This window comes from Rhipicephalus sanguineus, chromosome 3 (assembly GCF_013339695.2).
Source record: "Rhipicephalus sanguineus isolate Rsan-2018 chromosome 3, BIME_Rsan_1.4, whole genome shotgun sequence".
Lineage (NCBI taxonomy): Eukaryota > Metazoa > Arthropoda > Arachnida > Ixodida > Ixodidae > Rhipicephalus > Rhipicephalus sanguineus.
Window position 1 is genome coordinate 219,892,972 of NC_051178.1, and position 10,605 is coordinate 219,903,576.

Sequence of the window (10,605 nt, forward strand, 5' to 3'; positions counted from 1 at the left end):
AAATTTGCTGTGGCTTAGCTCAGCTATGCCAGGATATACGTAGCATTAGCAAAGGTTCAGCTGATTATTCTTAGCTTTCCAGATTGTCTAGGATTATTAGCCTCCTTCTGTTCATTCTTCGTACGCTGAACCGCTAATTGTCAGGCAACTACTTCGGGATCCGATAAGATAAGCTTCCCGCCTCTTCTGTGCCGTTGAGCAGCATTTGCGCTCTCCTTCTCCATGGCGTTACCCACCTGCAACGCCAGTCAGAGGCGCTATCACGCGGCTCCAGCGCAGTGTCACACGGCGACTGCACAGCGAAGGCAAATAGCTGCGCGCGCACCGGCGCCAGTGTGTCTACCATAGCTACGACGTCACTCCTCTCGAATGCGCAGACCAGCAGCGGCGAATCGCGCGCGGCGGTGGCGGAGTCTGTGCAGGCGCTGGCGCCACTGTGTCTGCCGCGGCTACGACACCACTCCTCCCGAATGCGCAGAGCAGCAGCGACGAGTCACGCGCGGCGGTGGCGGAGAGCGCGTGAGATCGTGGTGGCGGAGAGCGGTGAGGCAGCTGTGTGACATCACTGAGCCTCGCGCATGCGCAGCACAGCTTATGAGGATCCACGCGAAATCGGCTCCGGCTAGGCAAGTGTAGCTAACGCTACAAAATGTGGATGAGGGAGAGCCCACTGTCGTAGGTCAAATGGTAGAGCATTGGACACGCAATTCAAAGGTTGTGGGTTCGGACCCCACTGACAGAAAGGGTGGTTTTTCATCCTCTTTAATTTCTTTTGATTTAAGTGAGAATCCTTACACTACAGTTGAGAAACCTCAAATAATGTCCCCTCTGGCTTAATTGTCTGTCGGCTTCCTTAGTTGCGAATGGACGAGGCTTTGATGGCATTAAACACTACGTATGCTTGCCAGGACCAGGTAACACGTCTGAATTATCCGATTTTCCTAATCAATAGGGGTTGAATCAACGAGCTTTCACTGTAGCAAACATACAGGAAGTGCTGTGGGAGAGTCAAGTTAAGCATTAATAAGCAGTGTAAATGACATCAAGTACAAAGGGCAATTAGGAAGAGCATATGCATGGCATCTGAATACTGGAGAGGACATTTCCATGTCAAGGATGTTAAACAGCAATATATAGTGTTAAAAAGTGAACAAGCTAAATCGGACCAGGATAAATGATAGGACAGTGAAAGTACAGTGACAAATATATGCTACACGTTAATATTGGACAAGATAAAGGTGTTTTTAAATGCGAAGCATTTCTTAGCGAACCTTTGGCACTTTGCGCGCTTCTATCTACGTATCTATCGATCTATCTATCTATCTAGCCGCCTACGTCTGGGTGCTCTCATGATCGCCTCCTTAACCTGGTGCAGAGCGAAATTGGCATGAGAGGGTAAGAAGATTTGACGAATATGACTGCCGGGTCGTGACATGAATAACATGAAAGTCCTGTCACGTACGTCGTCAAACCCTTTCCTCTAGACACGTGTGGCACATACCCATTTACCATGGGCCACGGCATACGGGTATGCGCCACAGGTGATTGACAGTTTATATCTACCCAGGAATGGCGAGAACAGACATTGGTAATTTAAATGCGATAGCGTTAAGAAAAACCGACATCGGCAGCGTTGACCCGACGAATGGGAAGAATGAAAATGAGGATCGCAGCAGGAATCGAACCTAAGCATTCTGCATGGCAATCAGGTATTCTACCACAGAGCCACGCCAGGTCTGTAAACTGGTTAGGAAAAACAACCTATGCAGGCGTAATATTGGTGCAACGTCAATTGTGGTTGTAGTGGTGGCTATCTAATTATACAAGAAAGCAATAAACACTACATATGTACTCCTACGATACAGGCGTCATATCAGATTAACGTCTGCGGTTCTAGTCTTGGCTCCGCTTTTATAGCAGTCTAATAAACATTGCATTTGTATTCCTATGATTCAGCAAGCTATGTTGAAGCGTTGGTCGACACCGGAGGAATACATTAACGAAAGTTACCTACAGAAGCGTAGCCAGAAATGTTCTTCAGGGAGGGGGGGGGGTTCAACCGTCCTTTTGTATGTTCGTGCAGGCGTTTGTGTGCGTGTGTATATGCACATGCAAAATCAAAAAATTTCAAGGGGGTTTCAACACCCCCCCCCCTGGCTATGCCCCTGGTTACGTATCATATTCACATCATCGCACCGTAAAGTGCACTTAGTTCGCCACAACGACGCAATGTCCTCTTCATTTCTTACGAGGCTGGGCGATGGCCTCATGCTGACCGCGAATGATGCCAGATTGATTGACAGCCCCCTTGTAGACCAGGCTACGTAGGCCACATATGCCCAGGTAGTCTACGAGTACAAGCGCCATCCACTGATGTTGTTTTACGTAGCACTATCCAGGCCTACCAGCCTCGACGGCCTAAGGCTCACCAATGTGAAGGGTGACTTCAGGTTCCGACATGTCACCGGCTCTGTCGAGGGACAATTTGCTGACGAAATGACCAAGGCATCTACGATTGCCAACGCGCGTACTATACCTCATACTTCACTACACATGGACCGCTCGTCACCGTGATCGCGACCGCACCTGATAACCGCACCTGATAACAAGTCATGACCATCTGCTTGTGTTCACTGATCACAGTGATGATGACCTTGTTCAAGAACTGTCTGGAACCTCTTCTACACATGCACACGGGTTCTTGAAACGTGCGTGCGTTCTCCTTCATAAGGGGCAAGTATACGCAATACCAGTGCCTCCTCTATAACTTTCAGTGCCTGGTGGACGGGGAGGAGAACAAAAGACGCGACCGTCGGCGCGAGTACAACCGTTCACTGCCAGGCGCCGCCACCCAAACAGGGTTTCGCGGTCTTTCGCTCGCTGCCCGCGCATCACTTGCGCAGGTGCAGCTGCTTGTTTCGTTTCGCGATTTTCTCGACTTCAGGGTATCTTGAGATGCTGACAATGATCGGTAGAAGCAAGGCCTACTGGAGCGCTAAGCTCTTGAGCTCGCTCGCAACAAACACAAGACTTGGCAAAACCCGCAGTTGCTGACTTGGCGCTCGGCCGCGGAGCAAGGTGATACAAAACCCGATTCAAAATCAGTCTACGTTCCACCATTAACCAAATCCAACTGGGCCAATTTGTTGTCCCAATTCAAAATATCTTGTGAAATATTAACCCAACGTGAAGAAAAAGGCGTGCTGTTTCTCTGTCTAGGGTCCAACCTGCTGCCTAGGATTAAATCGCCAGGTGGCAAGGAAAAAAATTTTTTTATTGGAAGAAAGCAACCTTTTTCACAGCCTTACATATACTGGCCCGCTATTAAAACATTTGCGTACAAAAAATTCATATAAAATTGCACACATAATGATTTTCACACCCTTACATCCATTGGCCTAATAGCGAAACATTTGGTGACAATTAAAGAAAAGTTAACTGCACAAGGAAACAATATTTCACAGCCATACATACATTGGCCTAAGATTGAGACATTTGCTGACAAGAAAAATGATCATAACTTGCACAAAACTATTTTTCAGAGCCATGCATACAATGGCCTAAGGTTAAAACATTTGCTGGCAAGAAAAACAGATCATAAATTGCACAAGAAAATATTTCTCGCAGCGTTACATAAAATGGCTTGCAATGAAAATATTTGTTGACAAATAAAATATCGCATATAATACACAAGGACACAACCTTTCTCAAATCCTTACATACTTCCTTGAAAGCGGCTTCCTCGCGAAATATTTGACGGCAGCCTGCTTGTCAGTCACATTAAACGCATAGTTCGAGAGGAGTGGACTGAGGAAGTAATTACATATGAGGTTCACGAGTCGCACCCTGTGGTCATAGTCAAAGCTGCCATCACTCTGGCATTTAAGGAGCCTTGATGCACAGGGGGCTGGAACTGTGTACTTTGTCAAGGTACTAAGTGGCTTTGCCAAAGTCGGGTTGTCTTTGAGCGCGCCGTCTGCAAAAGCTCGCAAAATATCAAGGACAAAAAGGAGCTAGTCAGATGGATACAGTCCAGGCACTTTCTTTTTTTTCGTGCGACTTGCACAGCGGCACGCAGCAGTACGGCATCGCAATTCATGCAAGCTGCGTGGTCACGACAAAGGATAAAAAAAATCTTCCATCGCATTCAACTTGCTAAACCCAACCGCACGTGTCGAGGCACAGCAAAGCAAACAAGCGCTCAAGGCCGCGCTCACACCAGCACTACCGGCTCAGCGCCCGACTCTGTTTGCACAGTGCCACCACGCTGTGGCGGCGAGCGGGGGAAACGCAAGCGCCGACGGCCGCGAGAGCGTGCACTGAAAGTTATAGAGGAGCCACATATCAGCTTACCGCTTCTGGTGTTGGTAATACCCACGTTGCCGTTGGCAGCGTTATCCAACTGTAAACAACTTGTTATATAACACATATGCGGCTCTTCAACATATATGTGTGCGTATCAAATTTATACAAATCTTTCACGTCATTTTGTAACGTTTCGCTCAGTAAAAAAAATTACGCCACAGTCACCTTCTTGCCGAATGCTTCGCATAACATCGACTGCCACGGTACGTGGGATCTGCCGAATTTTTGAATGCAGAATTGTGAGTGTTTGGAGGTCTTAAAATAACTGTGTTGCAGAAAGCGACAGATGAGATGAGGAGTGGTGATGCAGCTGTATTCGAAATCGCGAGAAGGCTACCTGGAGGCTTCAAGAACAGCAAACAAGTCAGCTTCTAAGAATGGTTTCTTATCAAAAACAGCTTTAGCGTGGGAAGATATGTGGTGTGCACAAAGACAGGGAAGGGGGTCAGTGATGTCGGTTTGCAAGGACAATAATAGGTTAGGTGACAGGGCTGCAAGAGCTGAGCAAGCAGGGACATTAATGACACATAACTCACAGAGTTCAGGGATGAGTGCACGAATATATGTATATTACCCATGATTACGATATTGTTATTTTCTGAAAATAACCTTGCCGTTATTTATTTGTGAGAAACACAAAAATCTCAACCTGAGGAAGAAGGCGATCGGTAAAGGCAGCCAAAAATGAAATTTCTAATATTGGTGTTGAGAAAGTTAGGATTGAATTCCAACCTAACTGATTCGCACTTGTGAATATTTAACACAAGGTCGTGTCTTTGGTGGTACGGGATACCTGACAGGCAGCAGCATGGCCTGTGCGTGAAAATGCAACGCAGTGATTTGAGAGATTGGAAAGGGCTGGCAGTAGCCTACCCTGTGGGTCAGCTTCTGCTTTCGTGTCTGTGAGGATGTTCATGCAGACATTTGCTGCAGCATTTTTCACCTCTCGAAGCCTCCCCTGAACTGCCTGCTTTTTGTGAGAAATAGATGGGGTCCACCACTTGCATTGACAGAAGAAGCAAGGTGGCTTACATCAACAAAATGTTCTGTACACGTTGAAACCACAACATGACTATGAAGCGCGTTGTGGTGGTGGACTCCAGATTAATTTTTTAGCATCTGGGGTCTATTCACATGCACAATAAATTTAATTAAGTACATGGGCCTTATTCTTTATTTAACGTCTTTTTTGTACTTTGGCCCTCAACAATATGCGGATGTATTTCGAGCTGTGTTTGTCTCAACGCTTTAGTAGGATTTACTTCTCTAATATTTGCCTGAAATGAAATGCTGCATGTTTGCAATAATTCAGCTACTGTAGCACAGCCAACACTTGAAAAATTTCTAGAAAGTGTTGAAAATCTCATGTCGCTGCTCCCGAGTTTTATGTGCTAAACCCACTTGCGTACGGGTGAAAACATTTACACTCTAACGTTTTATTTTATCTTGTTCATCTTTTGGTTGTAGGCAATATATTGCTATGCTTGTACGTTGTATACGTTAGTGATTCCCATGATTGCGACACTTACACGTGACATGTCACTACTCTTGTGTACATTTTATTCTTATGTACTCTTCTTGTACTTGAATAATGTTTGTATCTTTTCCACTCCTGTAACAACCCTCAAGGAGGGTTTACAGTATTGTGTAAAAAACATGATTGATCCCTCTGTCATAGGAATCGGAATAACACGAAAGTAAAGCGTGCCCTTACAGAAGTAACTGAATGTTTACTGTACGTTGATATGAGAGAGTTTGTACAATGTATATTGATGTCTGGCAGCTATAGCACCGTTTAACGTGGATGCACCCACTTTGACGATTGGTGGTACATCATTCCGACGACTAATGTCCATGTTAAATGATTAAACAAAACCTTGTGGTAGCTGTAGTAGTTAACGGTGAAAGCGTAATCAGAGAACGAGGAGCGTCGCATATTGGACGCAGAACTTGGTCGCCATCCCGTGGCATGTTAAAATGTGATTGAGCACCACGGCTGGACTAGAGGGAAACGCAAAGTGCGTTGTGCCGCCCCGGAAGCTCGGCCGCGTTTTTTTCTCGGGGCGAGCGCGTGAGCGGGGAACGCAGTGTTACAGCCAGGTGAGGCAGGCGCTGGTCGCAGAGCTATTTTTGGTTTGGATTAGCGTGATGCTATGAGCGAGGCCAACGCTTTTACCACGCTTGGGCTAAGATCGCCACCTCACGGTGTGTTAAGGCATTGACAAAATTGAACTTCTATTGAAAACGAGCCGAATGGGACGGACGTGTAACGCGTTGCAGGTGCAAATCGCGGAGGCCACAGTAATGACGAATTACTTTACTTTACCGCTCCCAGAGGGCAACACCACCCCGCCGACCGGGAGAGTGGTAGATATAAAAGGTGCGTTTGTAAAGCCTCTACAGTATGTGACCGTGGCGCAGTGGATAGCGTGCCCGGCATCTGTTGTTGCAGACCGAGCGGTCGTGGGTTCGATGCGCGTTGGCGGAACTTTTTTCTTTGCCATCTGATCGTGTAAATTTTTTCGACGTCATTTCCGTGACGGAAATACGACACTGAAGTTTTGGTGGACCCCGGCATAAAACACTTTCGTGTTAATAAAGGAAAAAAAGAAATCTCAGCAGTGCCACTTGTAAAAAGAGGCAAACATCAGGGCACCCACATTCACCCACAAGTAAGTGACAGTAATTATTTGTGCATAGTGCCAGATTGTTTGCCAAGCACAGCTGTTCGCTATTCCATTGAAGTATGAGCAGTATCCCATCAAGAGATCAAAACAGTTAACCTGCAGTGGCCGTAGAATGACCAAGGAAAGGAAAATGAGCTGCTCTGTAGGCTTCAAGTAGTTTTTCAGGTCTTCCAAACGAGATTTAGGTGGGATAAATGTAAGGCCTCGCAACTAAATGTGGTCGTTGCGGCGGCAGCAGCGAGTATAGGATGGAGGCACATGTGAGGACCTGCACAGCATTTGAAGCTGTATTCTAATTAGGCCGTTTTCTGAGCAAGTGATTTTTATTTGAAAAGTAAGCACTTATTTGCGCTGCTCGTGGTTCTGACGCAGAAAGCATGAGAGTGGGCATTTTGTTTTCTCATGCACAAGAAGAGGTTAAAATATTCTTAATGCCTGTGGAGAGGTTGAAATATTCGATCCTTATATCCTTATCTAGAAAAAGGCACATCAGTTTTATAAAGCAATCAGAAAAGACATAACGAGCACAACATTCAATTTATTTTGTGAAATAACTGGCATACAGACAGCACAGAGGCATTGTGTAAATAATTTCGTTAAAGGCATTGACACAAAGAGTGAACAGGCTTCAGTGTCGGCTGCGTTGCCGTTGATATTGGAAACGTAGGAAGTCACTGTCCGAGGCATTCAAGTGTTTTGCGCATGCACACGTATATACTTTGATTCAAAGCGATTTCACTTTCTCAGACTACTCGTTGTAAGCTAAAGAGCATCACTTTTCCTTTGTAAGGGGAGGAGGCCGCCTGCACACTACACGTGTTCGGCATAGTCCAGAAAGAGCGCAGCACGTGGACAGAACTGTCAGCTTGTCTCTCTGTGGCATCGGTGAGCAGCGTATGCAGCTCTCCCGCAGAAGGAGTTTCCCAAGCAGAAAAGTACGGAAATGAGCTTTCCTCAGCCTCGATCTGCCAGGAAACAAAAGTTTGCAAACTGCAAATGGTAGTGTTTCTGCTAGTGAACAAAGAACATGACATCCAGTGGAATTGTGAGCCATTTCTGAAGGCATGTGTCGTTTTCTGTTCTTTCAGTATGGCCGTTTAATGAGAGAGAACTATGACAGCCTGATGCGTGACATTGTGGAAGAGGACTTGGAGACCCTGGCTCATGCCCGTAGCTTTTCCATCAGTTCTATGGCCAGGGCAGCTGTGAGCCCGGACAGTGGATCGCCAGAGCTGGCCAGCCCACCGTCCTCTGTGCGGAGAGGCAGTGCAGACTCTGGCCTGACCATCACGGCGAGCTCTGCTCTGCAAGAATCTTCTAGTGGAGTGTCGCCCGAGCGCACTGCCACACCGACGGAGCAACAGATTTCCTTTTTCGATGCCGACGCACCCGTTGGAACAATCAAGAGAAAGCCGTCAATGACACCCAAGATCCCCCTGACGAACACAACTCGCACGCTTGCTAAGCAGTCATCGGTTGAACTACCTGACAATGCTGGAATTTATGACACGAGGAGGAACCTCACGGGGAGTCTGGGGAGAGCATCGGGAGGCCGAATGAGCCTGCGCCGGTCGCAGACTGACGAGCGCATTGGCGCCTCTGCCACGCTGTTGAGAAAGGCCAGTCTACCTAGCAATGCTCGGCCTCCGTCGTGTAGCCCCGAGCGACACATCGTCGTGCGACCGGCACCCGACGATTTGGCGGGCAGCATGCTGAGCCTCGATTCATTCCCACCTCCACCGCCACCTTTGCAGCTTGGGGATGTTCTGAGCTGGCCCAGCACGTCAAGCTTGAACTCACTGCCACCGCCCCCTTCGGAACTAGCAACGCCTACGAACAGCCCCGATAGCACTACACCCACGCACAGCCCACCGGCCCCGATCTATGCCGTCTGTTGCAGTGAAGAGAGGCCTTCGCAGCAAGTGATGGTGCGACAAAAGCCACCTCCACCGAAACGCAGCGAAAGCACCCGACTCTCGTCTTCTGCGTGGCGGTCGTCACCGGCTGGTCCGGTCACCTGCAGCAAGCCACCGGATGTGTTCTTGCGGGACTTGCAGCGTGTCATGGAGAAAAAGTGGAAAGTGGCACAGCAGCTGTCCTCCGAACCAACCGCGACTCCGCACGAAATTCTGGGTTTCCGCGACCCCCGCTGCCTTCCCCCGACGTTGGATTGTGCCACTGATGACAGCTCGTATAGGCGCAAAATTGCACCCCCACCGCCGCCAAAGCGCAGTGATGCTACGCAGCTGACTAGAAAGGTCTGTTAGGCCTCACCTGGCTGCTCTCTGATGTCAGTGTTTTCGATGACACAAAAGATCATTGCCTGGTTACACAGACTCGTCTAAAGCTGGCTTTGACGGGACATTTTATTGTGCTATCAGCTGTGTGTTTGATTTCTGTGTTGCTGAAAAGTCAAGTCTGGTGTTTTTTTAGCAATTTTTGTGTTCATCAATGTTTGAACTTGTTTAGGACCTGTAAGGCTGTCACAATAACCATCATTCTGTGACCTCTTGCCAGCTGGTAAACATGACAAGGAAAAGCACATACTGTGTCAAAAAAAGCTATTGTAGTTCTAACGTGCTTTTCTTTGTATATACACTAGTAATTACCTATTGCACAGATGACAGTTGTTAGCTTTCTTTCCAGCTGCAGATGTCTTACCCTAAATTAATGTAAAGGTGTGACACAGCACAAGAGGTAGTGACCTGTTATTTGAATTGCTATCTCATGTTGCTGTGATTTCGCATTTGCTAAGCACATCTATATATGAAACCTGATAAAACAGTGGACATGTGATGTTTAGGGCTTATATGCCAAGTATGTACGGTGGCCACAAAAAGTTGTGAATGCATGCTTATCATGTCACTCAATGTTCTCACCTGTTGCTTGCTGTTATGAACAGTGCTTTTCTCTTTGCAATTTCTTAGTGAGAGCTGAATGGCCGAAAGGAAGGAAGCATTTCATGCCTGAGCAAAACATCTTGGGATTTGAAGCTACAGAGAGAAAAAGAAAAGTGGTTCTAATTTTTTCTTTACTTTTCAGCCATTTGTATTGGATAAGCTGAGCCAGCAGTTATTTCCACCATGACCAAATGTGTGCAGAGCAATGCATGCCGACTTTGAAGAGCCATTGTGTAAATCTAGTCCAGTCTGTGTGGCCTGCATGCCAGGAAGTTTTTTATGTGTGCTGGGCCAGAGTTGTATTTTTCCAGACTGAGCCCAACTGTCAGTCTGCTTTGAGCCATCATTAGTTGCTAGAACCACTGCTACCATTGTTGAAGACTTTCTTAGAGCCACCTCCCAAAGTTTATCAGAACGAAGGCTGTAATGCATTTCTGCTAACTGATTAAGGTGCTGCACTTTAATGTATCCATACCAAGGAGCACTTGATTGAAACCCCAACCGGGATGTATGTCTGGGTGATGTGATGTTGCCATGGACGGTGCTTTGCTTGAAAATGCCAACTTTGGAACACGATGATTCACACAGTGGGGATGAACAGTAGGCATGGCTGATAAACCCAACAGTAAATTCTGCATTACTGCCATAAAAGC

General features: G+C 47.0%; 1 protein-coding gene across 2 annotated transcripts in view; it reads left to right on the forward strand.

Annotated features, from left to right (window-relative positions):
- LOC119388316 (amyloid beta A4 precursor protein-binding family B member 1-interacting protein) overlaps positions 1–9,686 on the forward strand; it is a 254,968-nt gene extending 245,282 nt beyond the window's left edge. For both annotated transcript variants that reach the window (XM_037656020.2, XM_049413910.1), the window contains one exon: positions 8,141–9,686. In XM_037656020.2, coding sequence (XP_037511948.1) covers positions 8,141–9,319 — 1,179 coding nt within the window. In that variant the 3' untranslated portion in view covers positions 9,320–9,686. The remainder of the gene's footprint in view (positions 1–8,140) is intronic.
- The last annotated feature ends 919 nt before the right edge of the window (positions 9,687–10,605 follow it).